At 43.9% G+C, this 23,889-nt stretch overlaps 1 protein-coding gene across 3 annotated transcripts in view; it reads left to right on the plus strand.

Annotated features, from left to right (window-relative positions):
- KIAA0586 (KIAA0586 ortholog) overlaps positions 1-22,011 on the plus strand; it is a 69,824-nt gene extending 47,813 nt beyond the window's left edge. For 2 of the 3 annotated variants that reach the window (XM_072337510.1, XM_072337512.1), the window contains exon 30: positions 21,645-22,011. In XM_072337510.1, the coding sequence (XP_072193611.1) occupies positions 21,645-21,790 (146 nt within the window). In that variant the 3' untranslated portion in view covers positions 21,791-22,011. The remainder of the gene's footprint in view (positions 1-21,644) is intronic. The other variant, XM_072337511.1, reaches the window with a different exon arrangement.
- The last annotated feature ends 1,878 nt before the right edge of the window (positions 22,012-23,889 follow it).

Here is a 23,889-nt window from a genome sequence, read left to right on the forward strand (position 1 = left end):
AGCCCTCCTGCTTCATGCATTGAACAACAGCCAAGTTTTTCTGGTACCTTCTTCTCGCTGCAGCAGTACAAAGGCTGCCTCTAATTAAATGCTGTTAAATGCTACAGATCTTCTTCTCTGAGATACCTGTTGAAAATACGCTTCTGGTGGCCGCGTTTGCAAGGAGCAGTGATAAATAATAGAGGTGGGTTCTGTTTTGTCTGCAGACTACTGTGCTCTGGCTTTCATCAGGAGTGCTGTCACTCAGGGCAAGAAAATAGAAGTACGCCTAGAAAAAGTTAATTTAGATTGTGAACCTTTTTTGCATCTCTTGTCGTATAGAGACCGCTTTACTTCTCTCATCTAAAACTCTTGTTTCACTTTTAGAGCAGGAAGGGCTGTTCTTATGGACAGTTCTAAACAACTTTAGGGAAAGCTGCAAGGTGTGACACAAAATACACAGCAGGTCAGTGAGATGCATTTATTTCCCAGCGCTGTAGCTGCAGGGAGGTCACTGTTTCCCTTTAAATACAGCACGACTTTGACTCTCTGTTAATGCTTTCTGTTTTAGGGTCGGATAGGTACATATCTTCAGTGCAAAATAATAATCAGCCGTGCACAAACAATGGGAGTGAGCATCTCACAGGCCACCCAGAGTCTGGGAGAGCTGCATTTATGTTTCGGGTCAAAATGACTCATTGAAAGCAGGTTAGACTTAATATGGTTTGACCTGCTGACCTCCATCCTGCTTGTTACAGTAAAGTAATAATCTCAGGGTTGTGCATCGTGGCCTCGTTTTATGCACTGCACCCATCACAAGGCTTAGGCAGGGCTGTGTTTGTTTTAAAGGCAGGAAAAGAGCTGCAGTTTCTGTCCCTTGTCAGGCCACTGGATCTTCAATAGAAATAGAAGGCATGGAATTTGCTGGCGCTCGCTCCGTTCCTGTTATTTCATTTGTTTTTATAATCATAAAATCATAATTACAGATCTTGAGAAAATTATTTTATTTACTTACCAGCTGCCATTGTGAGCTGTTATGTAAATCACAATTAATAAATGGGAAATATTTACTAGCTTGTGTTACAGCGTAAATACACCATTAGCTTCTTTAGAGTGCGTGTTGCTCGTTTGAGCAATTGGAAGCGATCCTGGAGACATGCGAGCAGCGAGATGACACAGGGAATGCTTGTTTCTGGAGAGAGAGCTTCCTTCCTGAGTTAAAAAAAAACACAACAGAAAAGAAGGGGAGAGAGTTTCCTGTTGAGAGTCCTCACTTAATGGACGTGCTCTCCTGCCCCAGCTGCCTTTAGGTGCAGCCTTTGTGGCCTCCGCCGAATGCTGTCTAAGCTCACTTTTACCAAACTCATTTTCACAAGAGCTGGAAGCATTGGGGACTGTCTGTGCAGGCAGGGTTTATAGAGATTTCTGCTCCTCTCCCATCTGCTTTTAAATGCAGGGCTAAGACAGGCGGTATCTCTGTGGGTAGAGTCTGATAAAGGCTGTTCTGTTCCTGAGGTTCGTAATCTAGCAACAGCCTGACAAAGAGACTCTGAGCAAAGTTGCAGCTCTATGTAAAAAATGTGTTCTGACCTCGATATATATGATGTGAAAAATGAATAATAGCAGCACTGCAGGCAAAACCTTCTCTGCTGCGATGTGACAACCCTCCCCTTCATTGGAGGTTTCAGGAATTTGGCTGCACTCTTGGAAATAAGCCTGACGATTCTGCTGGAGAGATGTTTGAGCTCAGACAGAGCACAGCACACAACGGCTTTGTTCAAGCGTTGGCTCTGCGCTTAGGGCAGGAAGCTGAAGTAAAAATGTACTTTTCTACCTACAATCTGTGCTGGTTGTTTAGAATGCAGCCAAGGCAGAATTTTTTCTCCATGCTCACAGGCATGAGCACCCCTGCAGCTAGGAGATAGAAGCAGTTAAGATAGCAGTTAACCCCTGACTTTGTGTTTCATTAGTTCAGCAGCTCTTTTTCTTTTTTTAGGACAAACCCTCTAGCTCTGTCTGCCTTATGCTGGGCTGTTAAATGAGAGCCATCCATTCAGCTCTTTAATTCAACTGCTTTTTGCAAGCCTGAACGGAGAGTGAAGCTTTTACAAAGAGTAGACCCCATGCATATCCACTGTTGGTTGGTGGTTGGACTTCACAGAATCACCAAGGTTGGAACAGACCTACAAGATCATGCAGTCCAACCATCCACCCATCACCAATAGTTCTCACTAAACCACGTCCCTCAACGCAATGTCCAAACATTGCTTGAACACCTCCAGGGCTGGTGACTCCACCACCTCCCTGGGCAGCCCATTCCACTCCCTGACCACTCTTTCAGAGAAGCAGTGTTTCCTAACGTCCAGCCTGAATCTCCTCTGGCACAGCTTGAAGCCGTTCCCTCTGGTCCTATCACCAGTTACAAGAGAGAAGAGGCCAACCCCAGCTCACTACAACCTCCCTTCAGGTAGTTATAGAGAGCAGTAAGGTCTCCCCTGAGCCTCCTCTTCTCCAGACTTGGTGATCCTGAAGGTGTTTTCTAACTCAAGCGATCCTGTAGGTCAGAGTAGTATCTTTAGGAGAAGTTTACATCATGCAGCCCTGCTTGGCAATCTATCAACTAGCAACTGAGCAGCCTGCAGCAACAGTGCAGCTCAGGGATGCGTGCAGGAGCTGACAGTCCTCGGGATGATGTGATTTCAGAAGGCATCCAGGACGTCTGTGTGTCACTGCGATTTGTAGGTGCACTGAGTTGGGTATCCCAAGCGTCTGGTTGTCCTTCAGTGTGTGCCGTCCGACTTTCTGCACGCACAGAGCACCGCCATGCAGAGAGAATATTCTGGAGTGTAAGCAAAGAAAAGTTCAGATGTTTTCAGTCTGAGAGTGAAACTGCAGAAGGCCCTCAGTGGTCTGACTTATTGTGCAATCTCTGTAAGTAATTTGTAATCAAAATACCTTTGCACATGTCACTTTTATATTTCCTGTAATAAAACAGCAAGAGCAATTAAGATTTTGGACCATAATCTTCTAGGAGCATGCTTCTAAAAGGGGGCTGGCTTGGGGATTTTTCCAGTTATGACTGAAATAACCAATTTTAAGATTTCTGATTACTTCAAAAAAAAAAAAAAGAAGTTTAATAGCAGCTATTTTAACAGACTCGCAACTGTAGCCTGACAACCCAAACTGTTCTGTGGTAACATAATTGATCCGCTGTTTACTTCCGAGTAAGTAAAATAAATAACACCACAGAACTCTTCAGAGAACTGGGTGACAGCTGTGCTCAGGTTACCCAGCACGCGACCCACCGGGCTCCCTTTGCTTAAAATCAGAACCGAATTAGGTAAATATGCAGCCATGTTGATGTGCGAGTGTTACAGATGCGTGCTGCGCATCCGCAGCGCCGTTCTGACACAGCTCTGCAAGTTGTCTGTGGTCTCTGCATTCTTCAGGGACTGGTAGATTAATGCAGCCCGCCTCGCCGTGTGATTTTTGGGGGGTTAAGTAGGTGCGCGAAGGCTGGTGCCGCGTAAATGAATTACACGGAAGGCTTTGGAGGAAGAGGGTGCTTGTAAACTAGGCTGAAATTAATGAACATAAGAATTAGAAATCAAAACTTTATGTTTAGTCTGAGGAGAAACAATTCCTTAAACCATAACCACATGGCTGTTTCTTGTTTGCATCAACTCTGGTTGACTGTTATTGTCTTCTGTTAATTCTCTGGGGCAGTGGCCTGACTTTGTTGAATGAGCCAATTGTTTTCCTTTGTGTTGCCCATCAAGTAAGTCCCCATCTGGTTTGTATCAGACTGTTTTCACAGCCAACAACTGCTGCCTTTTCTATATCCTGACACTTAAGGGCCCCATGCTATCAAAGCATTGCTGTGATAGCCTGTCTGGCTGGGCCTATACAGCTGTGCCTTGCAGCTTGAAACTATTACCCGAGTAATGGTAACTTAGAACTTGAACTGGCCCTTATTCCCATTGGTGTCGTGTGTACAGTGAACAGAATACATTTTTTGTTGAACTCGGTCCTCGGCAAGAATTCTTTAAAGCTCCTACTTGAGTTTGTGAGCGGTCAGTTTTTATTCTCCAGCAGCTTCCTGTATCTAGAGGTAGTTATGTGCTCTTCTAAAACATCAATGAGTACAAGACAAGCAATGTTTATTTCAGGCACGGTTGCTGTTACTTACTTTTATGCTGCATTAAAGCTCAGTAAGCGAAAATTAAACAAGCAAATGATTCTTAATGGGGACTTTTCTTATCAGATTGAGAATGTATTTCCAGCAGCGGTCAGGAAGCTTTCTGAGTGTGATAAATGCAGGCTGTGTGAATCACACTGCACCTCAGTTATGACTCTGCTTGCTTTCAAAGTAGTTCTCTGAAAATACACAGCAGCAAGTCTGCATGAACTTATTTCTCTCCTGAAGGAACAGGGACTGGACAACTCACTTTAACCTGGGCAGTAAAACTGTATTACAGATTGCATTACAGAACCCCTGAGGGGCCCCTGGCGTGACCGAGGCTTTCCTCATCGTAGGAGACAGTCCTGTTCTGAGAGGCATTGCAGCACGTGCATTCTCTCCCTTAAAGATGGTTAAAAACAGCCTAATTGCATCAAATAACAGTGCCATTCAGATGTGATGATCTTTCAGCACTTGGTCCTCTCTGCTCTTGCATAGACTGTGATGTGGCAGATTGATTTATCTGAGTGTTCCTAAACTTGGGAGTTGTAATCGGGTTATCTAGATTTATCCGTGATAGAGGCTGCTGCCCCTAGAAGGGGAGAAATGAACAAAAACAACGGCAGCAATCTAAGGAAAGAAATTATTTTACTAAATACGAGACACAATATGATACAATATAACTACAACTACTATATCAAACAAGGCAGAGAAAAAAGAAAGAGAGAAAAAGAGTCCCGGAGAACCGGGGGCCTACTGCAATCTCTAGGCGACAGGCTGGAACGTTGCTGATAGAGCGAGACGGCAGGGATGGAGCGCTCCAAAGCGAAAGACAGGGCGAAAAGAGGGACGTTCCAGCCTGGGAGTGAGATTATATGTGTGTCCTCCTCCTCTGGTGATTCATCTCTGGCCGCGTTGTCCCCTGGGATATGTAGTTTCCTCCAAGGGCTGAGTACTCGGGATGCTGCCATTCCACAGATCTGGAGCATGAACCTTCCACACTTCCGCATACCCTCTGTTACACTTCCACATACCCTCTGTTACACTTCCACATACCCTCTATTACACTTCCACATACCCTCTGTTACACTTCCACATACCCTTTGTTACACTTCCACATACCCTCTGTTACACTTCCACATACCCTCTGTTACACTTCCACATACCCTCTGTTACACTTCCACATACCCTCTGTTACACTTCCACATACCCTCTGTTACACTTCCACATACCCTCTGTTACACTTCCACATACCCTCTGTTACACTTCCACATACCCTCTGTTACACTTCCACATACCCTCTGTTACACTTTCTTATACCACCAAAACAGTTCATACCGCACATGATGTCATGATGTAGAATATTGACAGCACAAAACCATGACATTCCACCCCTTATTCTACATTATTACATCATGGTTACACAGATACATGGAATTACTGACTGCACTCCCCCAGCATCAATTTGCCCTGTGGTACACACTGAACATCCCCATCCTTCTGCATCACCCACCAGGTGCACCCAGGTCCCTGGGCAAAAATAGTTCCACGGACAGGTTTGCCATTTCCAGAGGCTGGAAGGACCCAAACAGCTTTTCCCAACATGCTCTTCACATGCACAACAGGGACTTTATCTCCTTCTATGGTGTGTAGGGGACTAGATCGGCTAGGACCATCGCGATTGACAGATCCTCTAGTATTGACCAACCAAGTGGCTTCTGCCAGGTGCTTCTCCCAGTGCTTAAATGTTCCACCACCCATTGCTTTCAACATCGTTTTTAATAACCCATTATATCGTTCAATTTTACCAGAGGCTGGTGCATGGTAGGGAATATGATAAATCCATTCAATGCCGTGCTCTTTAGCCCAAGTATTTATAAGTGAATTTTTGAAATGTGTCCCATTATCAGATTCAATTCTTTCTGGGGTGCCATGCCGCCACAGGACTTGTTTCTCAAGACCCAATATGGTGTTTCGAGCGGTGGCATGGGGTACTGGATATGTTTCAAGCCACCCAGTGGTTGCCTCTACCATGGTAAGCACATAGCATTTACCACTGCGAGATCGTGGCAAGGTGATATAATCAACCTGCCACGCCTCCCCATATTTATACTTCTGCCATCGCCCTTCCTCCCAGAGAGGTTTCATCCTCTTGGCTTGTTTAATTATAGCACACGTTTCACAATCATGAATAATTTGCGCAATAGTGTCCATAGTTAAGTCCACCCCTCGGTCTCTGGCCCACTTATATGTTGCGTCTCTTCCTTGATGGCCCGAGGTCTCATGGGCCCATCGAGCTAGAAATAGTTCGCCCTTATTCTGCCAGTCCAAGTCAATTTGAGCCACCTCAATTCTGGCTGCTTGATCTACTTGGTGGTTATTTTGTTGTTCCTCTGTTGCTCGACTCTTGGGCACGTGGGCATCTACATGACGCACCTTTAGGGCCATATTCTTTGTTCGGGCAGCGATGTCCTTCCATAGTTCAGCGGCCCAAACAGGTTTACCCTTCCGCTGCCAGTTGTTTCGTTCCCATTGCTGCAGCCATCCCCATAAGGCATTGGCCACCATCCATGAGTCAGTATAGAGGTAAAGCACTGGCCATCTCTCCCGCTCAGCAATGTCTAGGGCCAGCTGGACAGCCTTTACCTCTGCGAATTGGCTCGATTCTCCTCTTCCTTCTGTGGCCTCTGCAACTTGTCGTGTAGGGCTCCACACAGCAGCCTTCCATCTGCGATGTTTCCCAACAAGGCGGCACGATCCATCAGTGAACAGGGCAAAATTCTTTTCGTTTTCCGGAAGTTCATTGTATGGTGGGGCCTCTTTGGCGCGTGACACCTCTTCTGCTGGTGATGTTCCAAACCTTTTACCTTCAGGCCAGTCCATGATTACCTCTAAAATTCCTGGACGATTGAGGTTCCCCATTCTTGCTCGATGTGTAATCAAGGTAATCCACTTGCTCCAGGTGACATCGGTAGCATGATGGGTGGAAGGAACCTCCCCTTTGAACATCCAGTTCAGCACTGGCAGTCGAGGTGCCAGGAGGAGTTGTGTTTCAGTTCCAACTACTTCGGAAGCAGCCCGAACCCCCTCATATGCGGCTAAGATCTCCTTCTCAGTTGGAGTGTAGCACTCTTCAGACCCCTTATACGCTCGACTCCAAAATCCCAGGGGTCGGCCTCGGGTCTCTCCTGAGGCTCTTTGCCACAAACTCCAAGTGGGACCTTTCTCTCCAGCAGCAGTGTAGAGGATGTTCTTTACATCCTGTCCCGTCCGTACTGGCCCCAAGGCCACGGCACGGGCTATCTCTTGTTTTATCTGCTCAAAAGCCTGCTGTTGTTCAGGGCCCCATGTGAAATTGTTCTTTTTCCGCGTTACGTGATAAAGGGGGCTTACAATGAGGCTGTAGTTTGGAACGTGCATCCTCCAAAAGCCCACCACACCCAGGAAAGACTGTGTCTCTTTCTTGTTAGTTGGTGGAGACATGGCAGTGATTTTGTCGATCACATCTGCTGGGATGTGACGACGTCCATCCTGCCACTTGATACCTAGGAACTGAATTTCCTGGGCAGGCCCTTTTACTTTGCTTCGCTTAATAGCAAAGCCGGCTTGTAGAAGAATGTGAATTATTTGCTTTCCTTTTGTAAAAACTTCCTCTGCTGTATTGCCCCACACAATAATGTCATCAATGTACTGCAGGTGTTCGGGAGCACCACCTTGTTCCAGCACAGTTTGGACCAGTCCATGGCAAATGGTTGGGCTGTGTTTCCACCCCTGGGGCAAACGGTTCCAGGTATACTGAATACCCCTCCAGGTGAAGGCAAACTGTGGCCTACATTCTGCAGCCAAAGGAATGGAGAAGAAGGCATTAGCAATGTCAATGGTGGCATACCATTTGGCTGCTTTTGACTCCAGCTCGTATTGGAGTTCCAACATGTCTGGCACAGCAGCACTCAGTGGAGGTGTTACCTCATTCAGGCCACGGTAGTCTACAGTTAGCCTCCATTCTCCACTGGCTTTACGCACTGGCCATATGGGGCTGTTAAAAGGGGAATGAGTTCTACTGATCACTCCCTGATTCTCCAGCTGACGAATCAAATCATGAATGGGGAGCAAGGAATCCCTGTTAGTGCGGTACTGCCGTCTATGTACTGTCTTTATAGCAATTGGTACTTGCTGTTCTTTCACTCGTAGCAGCCCCACAACAGACGGGTCCTCTGACAGGCCAGGCAAAACAGACAGCTGCTTAATATTGTCTGTATCTACAGCAGCTATTCCAAAGGCCCATCGATAGCCCTTAGGATCCTTGAAATGCCCCCTTTTGAGGTAATCAATACCCAGTATACATGGAGCCCCTGGACCAGTCACAATAGGATGTTTCTGCCAGTCTTTACCAGTGAGACTTATTTCGGCCTCTAACACAGTCAACTCTTGAGAGCCCCCAGTCACTCCAGAAATATGGATTGGTTCTGTCCCTTCATGACTGGAGGGCATTAGAGTGCACTGTGCGCCAGTATCCACCAGTGCCTTATATTCCTGTGGTTCCGATGTGTCAGGCCATCGAATCCACACAGTCCAATAAATTCTGTTATCCCTGTCCCTCCCCTGACTGAGGGTAGGGCCCCTCTATTGGTTACCTGTGATAACCGGAGCAGCTCTACTGGTGGTTGGTCTATTCTGTAGTTCTCTCACCCGTGCTCGCAGTACAGAAGTAGGCTGGTTATGCCACTTCCTCATGTCCTCTCCACAGTCACGTAGGTAGCGCCACATGGAAACACGCGGTGCGATTATACTGTTATTCCTTGCTCGAGCTGGGAAGCGTGTGCGTCTAATTGCTGAGACTTCTGATCTTACAGGTGAGGAGTAGTGTTCATCACCTTTAATTAGTTTGATCAGTTCCTTTAGTAGACTTCCTTGATCGTTCTGATCTTCATTGGACAGTGCTGATACCTGTATGGGTTTGTCACGATTGGTCAATGGAAATAGTTTCTCGTGCATCTCATCCAGCCGGTCTTTTACTTGTGAGATGGCAGAAATAGTGGCAGTGTACAGTGGGGAGAACTGATGTTCGAAGTATTGAAGTGTCCTAATCAGTTCACTAACTTCGGGCCTTCTGTTGTGGTCCACATATTCTTTACACGTTGTTGCCAGTGATGACGCGTATTTCTCTGGTGCTGTACTTGTAAGTTTCTGCCATATGTCAGGATCGGTCTTCACATTCTCAGGATCACGTTCGTTTAAATTCGCAGGGTTGTACAACAGTTCCACCATGGCCATTTCCCTCAGGTACTGGATACCACTTTGGATTGTATCCCATTTAATAACGTTAAGCTTCAAAGCTGCCTTGTAGGGGTGCCTTACTTTCACAGCTGCTAAGAGTCGCTCCCAGAGGGTGGCATCTTCATCTGAACATCTGCTAATCTCTCTGTCGATAGCTGTGTCTCCGGAAATGTTTCCTAGCTGGCGTGCCTCATTACCATCTAGTGACAGGCTGTGGGCCCCGTTGTCCCAGCAGCGAAGCAACCAGGCAAGGATACCTTCGTTTTGACGCCGTATGAACTCCTTTCTTGAGCCTTGGATCTCAGTCAGCTTTAGAGGTCGACGATAAACAATTTCCTCCTCCTCATCAGCCTCTTCTTCACGCCTCTTAGTCTTTCTTTTTGCCTTTCTCGGTGCCGATCCAGACGAGGTACCTTCTTCTGCTTCCTCTTCTTCTGCTCCTCCTTCTCTTCGTTCTAGACGCGTGGACACCCGTCTCCATTTCTTGCCTTCCACAGGGGCAACTGATATTGCTACTGATGCCTCCCGTGACTGATTAGAGTCGACCTGGATATTATCTTTGTTGGTCTGAATCTCAGATCGGAAACTCTCTCTCTCCAGAATAGTATTATACAGAGCACGGTATGCGTAAGCCAAACCCCAAATAATGTTTACCTCCTTAGATTTCTGACCCAAGTACTCACTTAATTTCTCAGGGTCCCTCAGGTGTTCAATAGTGAAATCCCACGACACTGCGGGTCCCCACGCTTCTAAGATCTTTCCTAAACCTTTCCATATTCCCTGCCAGTCAGCATTCTCTGGTTTTGGAGGAGACTTCTGCATAGAACGAATGTATAGGAATACATATACATTCACTGATATTGATAACATGAACATGAGTATGAGACCAAGAATTAATATTACCTCGGCTGTTGAAAAGCGTACGACAATCTGAGAGTACAGCCTGTACACTGGATTGAACATCGTGGTGTCTGTTAAATTAGCTATTCCATCTGGAATGTATGTGCCGACAATTAAATTATACCACACTGCATATAAGTACCAGGCAGGTGTCTCCATCACGGTTCTTATTAGGTTATATAGATACAGAATTCCGCAAAAAGAAAGCACGTATGGACAATATGTTGAGAGGATCATGATTGCTTTCAATCCCCTAAACAGAGCGACTGGAATGAAGAGTGGGTTCATAGCTGATAGTAGCTAGCAGGCCCTGTGAAAGTCAGAGCTAACTAGCTGTGCTCTGAGAGAGCAAGAAATCTCTTTGTTTTCTTTACAAAAGCAAGATAGTAATGCTCAGAGTGAGCAGCTAGCTCAGACTGTTGACAGTTCGTCTGGAATTTCAAGGTCACGATCTCAGTGAGCAGCTATGAAAAAATAACACTCCTGTAACAAAGCTTTTAGAGAGCAAAAAGAGAGTTGTTCTGGAAGCTAAAAAAGCAGCAGATCTAATCGAATCAGATTGCCCGCATTCTCCACCAAGATAATGTAATCGGGTTATCTAGATTTATCCGTGATAGAGGCTGCTGCCCCTAGAAGGGGAGAAATGAACAAAAACAACGGCAGCAATCTAAGGAAAGAAATTATTTTACTAAATACGAGACACAATATGATACAATATAACTACAACTACTATATCAAACAAGGCAGAGAAAAAAGAAAGAGAGAAAAAGAGTCCCGGAGAACCGGGGGCCTACTGCAATCTCTAGGCGACAGGCTGGAACGTTGCTGATAGAGCGAGACGGCAGGGATGGAGCGCTCCAAAGCGAAAGACAGGGCGAAAAGAGGGACGTTCCAGCCTGGGAGCGAGATTATATGTGTGTCCTCCTCCTCTGGTGATTCATCTCTGGCCGCGTTGTCCCCTGGGATATGTAGTTTCCTCCAAGGGCTGAGTACTCGGGATGCTGCCATTCCACAGATCTGGAGCATGAACCTTCCACACTTCCGCATACCCTCTGTTACACTTCCACATACCCTCTGTTACACTTCCACATACCCTCTATTACACTTCCACATACCCTCTGTTACACTTCCACATACCCTTTGTTACACTTCCACATACCCTCTGTTACACTTCCACATACCCTCTGTTACACTTCCACATACCCTCTGTTACACTTCCACATACCCTCTGTTACACTTCCACATACCCTCTGTTACACTTCCACATACCCTCTGTTACACTTTCTTATACCACCAAAACAGTTCATACCGCACATGATGTCATGATGTAGAATATTGACAGCACAAAACCATGACAGGAGTGCAGTGGTATGTATAGAATATATACATAATGCAAATAGATTTGTTTCAAGTAAGTTACCAGGGAGCCACTAAAGTAATTAAGCCACTTTAAAATCCAATTATTGAAATACCCTCGGTTTATAACAGTGAATTGTAATTACTTATGGACCAGAATGAGGGATAGGTGATTTTATTCAGCATTAAGGTTTTATATAGGCTCGCATACACCTGTGGTACCTGTGTAGCTAAGTTAAATCCTATTTCTTCACTGGCAAATTTTGTAAGCCCAGGACTTCAGCTGCTGCCTTTGCAGAACTGTGTGTTTGGTGCGAGCTCGCCTCAACTTCAGGACTGCAGAGCTTGTGAGATAGGAATGGTTTGCATTTATGCTTTTTGTAGCGTTGCACACTGCATGTGATTGTGACAGATTAGGATCGTTGTAAATCATTGGCTTTATGTCATTGTCAGTTCTATGTAGGGTTTGCAAAGGTGCTTTCTTAAGGATCTCTCTATACTAGCTGTTCCTACAAACTGTAACCAGCTGAATTCAGGAGCTGCAGAGTGTGCAGCCCCACAGATCTGCTCCATTCACCTGCCTGAGTTGCAACACATTGGCACGCAGCACTGCAGGGAGCTGCTCCCATGCATGCCTTTTTGAGTTCCTTTTGCTTTCCATTCCAGTGCAGATTTCTCCATACTGTGGCCAGGAATATTTAAACCCAGACAAGTGATAAATGAATTTCATTCAGACAGCTTACGAGCTCTATTAATCATGTGGCCCAAAGCAAGGAAGGAAGCTATTGGTGAAGCGAGTACAAGCTAAGTTTGGCACCAACACATTGAGCTGGGAAGAGTGACTGTCAAAGAGCTGCAAGGCTTTCTAAAGCAAGTTGGCACTGAGGATTACAAAGAATTATCACCATCAATTAATGCTTCAACTTTTGTATATGCGTATAGTTTTAGAAGCAAAGAACATCTGCCCAAATGAGAACCCAGTGTGAACGGGGTTTACATTTCAGGCTGGGACAGCCTCTGGTCTCTGAATAGAGGCTGTAGGTGCTCGTATCAGGGAGTAGGGCCAAATGGCCCTTAAGGGTCCCTTCCAACTCAAATGATTCTGTGATTCCAAGTGGTTATGTTTGTGTCCCAGAAGGCACTGCCTGGCTGCTGCTTGAAGACTGCAGGGCAGCTCCAGGGTTGCTAGCAGTCTGCTGGTTTTACTGGTGCTGGTGGGGAGCCATTGGTCACTACATCTGCCAGAAGCACGGAGTTACTGGGAGCAGTCTGCAGTGCTTTCTTTGCTTTGTACAAGTGGCAGAGGTGGATGCCTGTGTCATTATAATAAGCAGCAATGTGGGAAGTTAGGAAGGGGATGTAGTGTTCTAAACTGCTAGCATAGCCGTAGAGCAACGTGTTTCTGCAGTTCATTGACTCTATTGATTTAAAGCTATTTGTGAGTTCTTTTACAGAGTATCGCAAAGGAATCTTGTTTTATTCTTTCCCGCGTAACAGGCTTTGGGGTTTGTTTTGTTTTCCAAGGAGGAATGCTTATCGTTACTCACTAAGTTTAAACATTCTTGACATGTACAAATGTTAAAATAGCACGAGAAACAAAAAAAATACATTTGCTGTCAGACGTTTCCACCTCTCTGGTCCAGAGCATTAGGATGTAGACGTTACTTGTTACTATGCTGGGTGCTCATTACAAGGGAAGGTTTGGATGCCCTTTGGCAGAATAGGGTCTGAACTCAAGCACGTTAACTCTCTCCCAACACATCTGCTAGTAAAGACATTGAATGCAGTCCTTATTTTAACATAATGCTTATGTAGATTACTGTCGTATCCTTTCTGACCTAAGGGGAAAATTATTTGCCACTTAAAATTTCCTAGAATTGCTTATTCCTCATATGTTTTTCAGAGTTAATTGATATGCACAAATGTTAAGATGTTCAATGGCCACCTTCTGCTGTTTAACATAAGTCTTGAAGGGAGATCTTTCTAACAAGTCTGTGGGCACGCATGCTAGAAATGTCTGTGCTGAGTTGCAAAATGCGACTGCATTGGGCTGGATTTGTTCTGTCTTGTTTTGCTTTGGGGGAAAAAAGAAAGCCATAATCTTTGTAAAGGGTGCAATTACAAAAATTGAGTAGTTGTGCTGTTGCTACAGGCTTTTTAATATGCCAGTTTTTTGTAGTGTTGGTACAGCAAAGGGAGGCTTGGCGAACCGTTGCCATATGGAGAATCCCATGACTTTGAACATGAAAAATCATCAAAACAAATGCACAAGGTCCTGCGAATGTTTACGTCTGTGAGATGGAGGATTACAGCGAGGTGACAGTGATCATCTAGGAAAAAAACACCTGTCATTTGCACAGCTTTTTATTCTGAGTAGATCTTGTGTAGGGTTTTGTTAAAAGAATGCAAGTAGTGACTTTGCTATAGGTGATGAGTGAGAAAAATTCTGCCCTGCAGCACTGCTGGAGGGGCTGTGTGCTACAGAAGGTTTTCTCTTTTCTTCCTGATGTCCAGAGCTTTCATTCTGACCTGACTGCTGCCGTGGCTGGAGGGAATGTAACCTTCTGGTCAGGAAATCCTTGTCTGGTTGAGAGCGAGCGCATTGAGGATTCTCATCATGTTTTTAAGTGATAGAAAGTAGTTGTTGGCTTCTAGCCCGTGCACTGCAATTTGGTGTCTTACGTTCCTAACAATTGTTTTTAAAAGTCTCCTAGCTGGTCTTAATAGATCAGCTGAGTTAATAGAGCTGGATAGCAGGCAATGTTTACTAAGCATATGCAGTGCGAACATCACTGCAGAGAATGTGCTCAGTCTTGACCTGCAACACACAGAACCTGTCTGATAAGTACAGATTGCTGTTTGCCTTGAACTGTGTGTGCACCCATCCCAAGAGATACGGACAACTGCACATCAAAGGCTGCATGATAGGCAGTGGATGGGCCACACTGACCTGAACAAAAATTCTGAGGCAGGAATGGATTCTAGAGTAACCCACTAGGTTTTCTAGCAGGTATGCTGACCTATAAAGAATGTCACTTCTGGAATTCCCTCACTGGGACACCCATCTTCATTTCACCACATGTTGGGAAGATGCTCATTTTCAACCTGACTGCAACCCTGATTTGCCATGAGGCGTTACTGAATTTGTTTGTTCAACTCTTAAGAGCTTGTGTAAATTATTGTTTAATTATTTTGAAGTAAAAACAAGTCATGGAACTTTTATGAAGGTGCTTTGATTTGTTTAACTTGCCACTCCTCATGCAGGCTACAAATGCTATTATGTCTAGCACTGTGGTATGATGTAGATAAGGTGCAGGCAGTAGCACTGCTATTAATATGTAAAGATATGATGTCTCAGAGGAGCCAAGCTTACTGCTAGGTTGTACTGAATGACTCTGCATCTTGAGGGAGGTCTGTGTAACTTCCTTTCAGAATTAATGTGGATCCATGCTGTTGGTTGTATGAGTCCGTTTTCTTATAGAATCATTGAATGGTTTGGGTCAGAAGGGACCTTTAAGACCAACCTGTTCCAGCCCCCCGCCCCATCCAGCCTGACCCTGAATGCTTTCAGGGAGAGGGCATCCACAACCTCACTGGGCAACCTGTTGCAGTGTCTCATCGCCCTCACCATAAGAATCTCTTCCTAACATCTAAGTCTAAATCTATTCTCTTCCAGTTTTCAACCATTTCCCCCCATCCTGATGCTACCTGCCCATCCTCCCCAATAAAAAGTTCCTCCTCCTTGAGCTTTGTTTTGCTTTGCTTCAACAGCTGGCATGAAAAAGTCTTTCTGGATCCCCAAACGTGAAGGTGTGAATAACAAAGGTGTATATGTTGGTTTTATGACTGCCTTCCCATCCACTCACCTATTAGATTTTGCAGAAGATGAAAAAGAAGATTAATATATGGCTTTTAATTATCACTTGTCAGATTTTTCCAATGCCGACAGCTGTTTACCTGGGTTCTCTTGTGGACTGAGAGTTTGCTCCCCCCAAGCCTTGCACGAGATGCTTGTTTTCCTTCTTCTGCTGTCTGTTTCTTCGTTGTCTCTTACTTCTGAATAAAACTTGCTGCTTCCAGGCCTATTGCAGATGACCCCTCTTCCTCGTGTTGTGCAAGAAAATGATTGCAATCGAGAAACAAGCAGTGCACACAAGTTACCAAATGAGTATTCATTTCCATGTCCCCCAAAATCACAGGCTTTTGCAAGGAAAACTGGAGCTGACATTTAGTATTTCTTCTTTGTATTGATAATTATTGCAGTTATATGGAGGGATCATCGCACGTCTTCTGGAAGTGAGTTGCTGGGAAACAACAGCAAGAGTTGCAGCCAGGGAACTTCATTGTTGAACAGTGAGATATTGTACAGCACAAAGAGTGTCAGATGGAAGGGAGGAGAGTAGATTTTAGCCACCAAAAGGAAATATTTATTTGGTAAACTCTGCAATCTCGTTCCTAGATGGTTTTGGAGCTGCTTTCTGTCTGCCCTTCCCTACCGGTCTCCCAACAACTCCGTTAGGATTTTGAACAATCTGGTTCTAGTTTATTTTATGTATTTCTTAGTTTTTGTTCTGTGTAGCGTTACTATTGGTGGGAATACAACATGTTTTGGAAAACCGCTGAACCTTGAACTCAGACTTGAGAGGAGGAAAAATCATTTTCAAATCCTCTGCTTTGTACGTGTTCGCTGCTTCGCCCGTACCCCACCCTCCTCTACCGCCTCAGGATCTGATTTATTTCCCTTTCCCAACTGTTTATCACCAAGATATACACTGGAGTTTAAACAAACAAACAAAAAAGAGAAAAGAGTGTGTGTGTCTGCATGTTTATTTTCTGTGTATATGCACACACGATTTCCGTAAGCACACTGCACCACGTGAAGCTGGAATTTGCCAACTCTAGGTCAAACCTTCAGCTGAACTCACAGTATAGAGTTTTCTGTCTCCTCTGGTGGCTGTAGCCCACTTATTTGATTTTATGAGTTGGCTGAAGTTTTCGAGAATGAAACTGTTTTTTCAGCTCGAGCAGTAGAGTCGCGCTTTTAGATCCAGACATTTTTTGGCTCAAATCCTGCAGATATCAGTCCATTTCTGTAGAATATCTGATGTGTTTTAATTGTAAATCTATCCCTTTCGTGTAACTAAGCCCTGGAAATTTGGCCTCAGTTTGCCTAGAGAATTTTCTGTTTGTCATGAAAGCATTTAAGTTATGGATGATCTGTTTCTGAGCTAGAGAACAAAACTGCTTGCATTCACAGAGCATCTTGTTCTCCTGCCTTTGTGTTTCTAATCCCATGGAAGCCAGAGATCTGACCTGCCTTCAAGAGTCCTATGCTAAGCAATGCATTTATGCAATGAGATCAACAGTCGCACATGCTTAAACATTTTTGCTTCGTTTTTGGCTGAGCTGGGAAAGGACATCTTCTCCATAATAGCATAAATATGCGTATGAACTCAAGGTGGAAGTGGGCCAGAGCCAGAGGAGTGGAGGACCTACGGTTGCTAATGAATGGAGAATAATTTTGTCCAAATTACTGGGTTATTTGGGAAACCACTGATGGCTGTTCTCCTTTCTGAGAATGTTGTATTCTTTGCCATCTTGATGCCATCTGACCAGTTCCTTACTGTACCAACTTTCAACTGTATAAGCCATTGAGTTCTAGAAACATTATGTATTCAGTATATAGGGTATAGCTTGACATGAGACTTGACTGGAAAGACTGTTCCTTATAATATAATTAGTAACACAACTGACATTGCAGTATATTTTCTCTTTTCAGTTTATCCTTCAGGACTGCTTACATTAAAATATGCCTGTTTCTTATTGATATATATATATATATATATATATCACCCCATTAAGTCTGGAGTAATCTTGATTTTGAAGAACATACTGCCTTGCTGTGCTTGGTAACTGTACAACTAGGGATGAAAATGAGTGGACAAAATGGGGGAAGGATGGAGTAAAAACTATTCAGGCACTTTCTTTAGGGGGGTTTTAAGATGCTGAGTTACAGATTTGCAGGTGCTGTGCTATCCCCAGTGCTCTGAACACTTGAGATAATGCCATCTGGAGGAAGTTATTTGTTGGGACAGGACAGCACTTTAAACTTTGAAGTCAGTAATAAACAAAGTGAAGCAGCTGGAACCTGGCAGGAGAAGAAACAAGCCGTTCATATCCACCCGTGCTATTAAAAGGAATGGGAGTTCTGCAGTGGACTTGGGGTTTTTTCATATGCTTGGAGAGTTATTCTTGCTCTAGAAGTCAGCTGCTTCAGTTTTTACATCAGGGAGAGAGTAGAGGGAGGGTTCTGGAGGGTGATGGTTGTTTATAAGTTTCAGGAAGTAATATGCAGTTAATTAGAGTAATTATGGTTCTGGTTTTATACTACAACAATAACCTGGGTCCCAATCCTCCCTATTCATTCTCTATGAAGATAAGACCTTTTATCGAGAAGATAAGGGTCAGATTTACCTCCTGATAAATCAGAAATGGAAACTATGTAATGTATGGACACCGGCCTTAAGGAGTTAAAGCACACGGCTTTTATTTGGCTTAAAAGTCAGACTTGTTTAGTCTTTTTATTTTGCCAAATCTAAGAATTAAAAAAAAAAAAAGAAAGATTTAAACATTTTTCTTTGTTCTTATTGTTGCCATATGGTATGAGTAACAAAACCTCCCTTCAGTGTGTTTAATTCCTTTTCCATTTGGCATACATTCACGATACACTTGTATATAGCATACTCTCTGTGTGACGGTATGTCTTAGAGAAAAACTCCCTTCACAGGTCACTGGATGGTTGACACACCATTAATTTTTATGTTCCTGTTAAACAAAGATCTGGAAATTTAGTACCGTACACGAATTTGTTATGGATTGCCAAGCACAAGCAAAACCCCCAATGGCAGATCTGACATTTTCCATCAGTGGGTCATCAAGATGTTTTCAGTCACCGCTGAGTTTCTACCAGCCAGAGTCCCTTACGCACACGTAGGAAGGGTGTCAGTTTTCACAGTTTATATGAAAGTATTCTTGTAGATGGTGACAATGAATTCGGAGAAGTGGAGGTCACCTGGGATCACTCCTTCCATTTATTGGATTTTAACAAGGAAAAGTTTTATAAATACATCTAAGTACATGATTACAAAATTGGTTTGAGTACTTCCAGAACTTCTAAAGAGAAAAAGCTGCGGAGGTCACCCATCGTCCTGCCCTGCCCTGCTTTGTACATGGAGGAGTTTTCCATATTTCTTTTATATAGCGTATCAGAAGGTTATAAGCACCGATGCTATTTGCATGTTTATAGAATTACTCAGGTTGGAAAAGACCTTGAAGATCATCAAGTCCAACTGCAGCCTAACCAGTAGCCTATCTCTTAAAAAAAAAAAAAAAAAAAAAAAAAAAAAAAAAAAAAACAACCACAAAACAGTACCACAACAACAAACCTCTGCTAAATCATATCCTTGAGTACCACATCCAAACGGCTCTTAAACACATCCAGGGATGGCGATTCAACCACCTCCTTGGGGAGCCCATTCCAGTACCTAACCTTATGACTGTGAAGGGCTTGGTGTGTAAGAGGTAAAGCATCTTAGGGTTGGTTGTGAGCTGTTCTCTGATGGGGGGAAGAAATAAAACGGAGTATCATGTTAAGGACCTGGACAAGGACTGTCCAAGCTCCGTCACTGATGGACATCAAAAGCTCAGTATAGACACTGGAAAATATGTATGCTTAAAAGCTTGTATGTGGACATAGAAACAAACATCTAAGCCTGCACGCTTGTGTTTGTGTATTTATCCACATAGACGTCTCTGTATGTGTGCACAGCACATGCCAGAGGTTAGATTAAGTAAGAGGTGATAATGATAAAGCACATGTGGAGGTAACGTAGCAGTTTCATCTTTGGGCCCACATAGTGGTAGGACTAGCAGCTTTCTGCCTTGGGAAGTTAAAGTCGTGGAGTCGAGCTTATTGAGTAGGTGAAACAGGATATCCATCATATTTTATAGACAGAGTGCTGAAAATCTAGGTTCTGTATTTTCCTGTATCTTAACAAAGTCAAAGACTTCAGATTTCAAGAAGAGGAGCGTTTGCTTTGGTTATTTCTTAAGCTTTTCTGTGGGGATATTTGGATAACATGCTAATTTCTCAGCAAGCAGATGGAATTATTCTGTTGATTTCTCCGTCCTTTTAGCATTTTACATCTGTCGTAAAATTGAACTGCAGTACGTCTGTAAAATATATTAGAGCGTGCATTAAGAAGAATGTAGACTGATATCATTGGGTCTTTCAGCACCCTGGAGTCAAATGCTTGCAAAGTTACTACAGAGCCTTTGGGATAAGGGAATATTCTTCTTTCCTTCACCCCTTCTCCCCCCTTTTTTAAAACAAACCTGAAAACAGCTGTTGAAACAATGACCTCATGGAATATGACATGGCTGTGGAAATTATTAACAAAGTCAAGCTTTGAAAGCATCAACCTACATACAGAACTGAAGGGTTGCTTTGGTGTTTCGGGTGATTTACAGGACTTCCTTGGGCATTACACATCTACATCTATACTGTGTGTCAGCTTCACGTCCAACCAAATAAATGCTTTGCTTTTCTTCTGTTCCCCTTCTGGATAACTTATTTTTGTCATGAGAACGTGGTTACAGACTAAGCTCATGGAAAAGCAAAATGCATATGTTACATGCACATCCTTGTGGTGTTACTGTCATGTGCTTTGGAATCACGTTCAGAAGATGCTGAATTTCTCATGCCATCTTACTGCTCCTGTGTTAGATTTGCTTGGGCCCATGCCAGTACAAGCCTTGGCATCTGCACTGTGCTGAGGGTTTCAGGAAGGAAATGAAGAAGGCTATCCAAAAAGTGAGGATGGCGTCAAACTACAGCTAATGCTTCTTGCAGAGGGCATGAGCAGCTGTGTCAGGCAGGTGACGTTGATCCCCAGGGGTCACATGCGTGCTCTTGTGCTATTGCTGCCATCCCGAGGTGCAGGAGGCTCAGCTGGCACGGACTGCTCCATGAACTGGCTTTACCATCTCTGGCTTCATTTGTGTTTGACTTCCTAGGCTGCTGGCAGCTGCTCCAGCATGAAAAACACCCAATGAAATTTTATTTTAGCACTGGGTTTTTTGTTATTTTAATTAGTCGTTTGGAGCGTGCTTGGCTACAAGGCAGATGAAAGCAGATTACCACTACAGTGACACAGTAGATAATTAAGTGGGGTGAAAGGAAGCCTAGCTTTCTTTTTTTCATTGAGAAAATAGTGTTTTAATTACCTAGCCTGTGATAGAGGAAGGGAGAATTGTTATAGCTCATTAGAATAAGAACAAACTCCAGAAGAGCCTTTGCTGTTGAGCACAGACTGGTGTGTGTTTGTTTTGCTTGTAGCTGCTGCATTTAAAATAAATATCCCAAGGACAACTGCAATCTCAAAACACTCCTTCTGGTTCTGACAATGCCATACCACTCATCCAGTGCCATTTTTACTGTCTGTAGCCTGATTCATGTCTTGCTCCCTGAGCTCCACAAACGCATCTTGTCTCCTTCCTGGGGCTAAATGCAGTCATTTCTACCCATCACCCCCCCACACACACACACACCTCTGCAGGTTGTTTTCTCTGCCTTCAGTGCTTCCCAGATGGGGACTGAGCACTGCTGTGCCCCTTCACAGCATGTGTACATGTGTAGGTAGGTGTATGTAAATACAGCCCATCCTGTGTATGCACAGATATTCATCCCTTTCTTGTCTTATCAAGAAAGCTGTGATGGCTAAATCAGCATACTCTGAAAGCACCTCAAAACTGTGGACAGTGAGCACGTCTGTGTCTTTATATTCCCACAAGGTGATGCAAAAAGGAAATGAATTCAATACAGTTAAGTTATATATGTTGTAGGCTGCAAATAATGTGGTTTTGTCCTGCTTTTTGTGTTTTTTTTTCCTAGGAGAAGGTGTCGTCCCACATTTACATCCACACGTTTCTGCAGAAAGGATGCTGGTGGAACTGCCTTCCATGAATACAGATGACCAGACACAAAGTATAAGTAGCATTCATGGGGATTCAGACTCTTCAGGGTCAGATACATTTTAAAGTGTGTAGCCTTTTACAATAGTCATCATCGGAAGGTTTTGCCTTCAGTACATTTGTCAGCCTAGTGTGACTGTCTGGATGTTTGATCCAAATGTGGCCTTTCAGAACTGCTTGTTTTCTACTGTTTCTCTGATAATTCTGTAACGATAGTAAATTTAGGCAGCGGCTCTGGTTGTGAATACGACGACTGTTTTTAAGCAAATAAAATGCTGTTCTTTTGGAATCATTGTGTTTGAGTCAAGGAACGTGAAGGTCCTTTAAATATTTATTGTATGCACGGATGAATGTGAAAAGAATCAGTACCAAAATCCATGGCAAAGGTCTCTCTCAATGGTGGAAAAAGACAATTGGCTCAACATGGTGTCAGGACAGTTGAAATGAGGAGTCAGAGGAAAACGTACAAAACCAAAGTTTTTGTGTCAAAATTGTGTTCCCAGAAACCTTCAGAACTCGGCTCTCAAAAGCTATGAAAAAAAGACTCTTTTTTGGTTGACTTGTACCTCGTTGTGGTACCAGAGCATATAACTTCATCTGCAGAGCTTCGGTGCATCACTTAATGGGAGACACTTTGTTGTTGCAGATACTCATAACCGTGAACAGTTTCCATTACTCTTATTTTATGGAGCCTGCACTGATTTCATCTCTCTGTAGCACAGACAGATTAAAGTTCCTGTTGGCTCTATTTTGATCTCATTGACACGAGGTTCGGTTGATTTGCTGCAAAACCTGCAGAGGGAAATGGGAAAAGAGAGAGCTTCAACCATTCAAGGTCAGTGATATCCAGATGATTCAATTTTAAAGGAAGTCCTTTGAGCACACTGTAGAGTTGTGTTCTTGTCTCCCTTGACAGACATGTAACTGGCAGGTTTGGTTTGGGGGTAAAAGCGTGGCAGGCTTCATGTAACATCACCTGAAGAAATGAAAAGATACCAGAGTGACAGCATTACTGGGGGTTGGTTTTTACCATACAGTGTCATGAATCATACAATCATTAAGGCTGGAAACGACCTCTAAGCGCATCTGGTCCAACCACCAACCCATTACCACCATGCTTGCTGGGCTGCACTGGAACTACCTACGGGGTATGGAAATGCAGTGGGGATGGCAAGAGCTCCTTAACCCAGCTTTCCTACAGGAGAAAATCCTTGATGAAATTGTTTACCAAGTTCCCTGTTGAGCTGCTGTGTTTTTGAAAACGCTAATATATAATTTAGATTCCCTTTGTTGCAGCATAAATAGGAAATGTGTGAAACGAGCCTCACCGCTCCTGTGCCCAAAGCTGTCAGCATGGATCAGAACTGTGTTTCACCAAACAAAGTACAGCTATGGAATCAAGAACACACAGACAGCTGACAAACCAGGGGTGAGACAGGAGACAGCAGATGGATCCCCAGGCGAGGAGAGCACACGAAGTGGTGAGACAGCCCTGGCCGGGGGGAGAGGCAGTTGTCCCATACCAGGATAACAACTGTGTCAGGTTTTACTGTCTGCAGTGCTGAGCATCGCACGTGTTTTTCTAATTCTTTTTCCTCTTCTTGGGAACAAATGCATTTAAGTCAAAGGTATTGTCATTGACTGAATCGTGTAGAAACGAGCTGTGTTTTTAGGTAAGTATGCCAGAAAATGCCCAGTAAAGACCAATTTCAACTGGTTTCGAAAATTCCATCTAGATTTATGTACTGTCCCACCTCAGCATGACTGATAAGTAGCTCTGGAAGCCCCCCCTGTGTGCTTGGCAGTGTGATGGCACTGCTGCAGTGGGATGTGTTAATTGTTCACCCACTGCAGTCTCCATTTACCGCTCCCAGTGAACTGTGAGAGGTGCAGAAAGTGCAAAGTATTTGCTTTTCTTTCCCCCAAACTTACCCAAAACAACGTATCCTGCCAAATAAACATAAGGGGACCTCTGTAAATCTGGCACCCGTGCATAGATTGTATTACAAGGGGCTATTTATAATCCCTAGGAACAAACTAAAGGCTGTGTGGGGGCTGGGGGTTTTGCTTTGTTTGTAATCAGGCTCTGATTTTTTTTCCCCTTTGAAATGGGAAAATAAAATGCGTCTTCTAGAAATTTATCTATTTCTTACTTTTGGATTCAG

This window comes from Excalfactoria chinensis, chromosome 5, assembly GCF_039878825.1.
Source record: "Excalfactoria chinensis isolate bCotChi1 chromosome 5, bCotChi1.hap2, whole genome shotgun sequence".
NCBI classification, from domain to species: Eukaryota; Metazoa; Chordata; class Aves; order Galliformes; family Phasianidae; genus Excalfactoria; species Excalfactoria chinensis.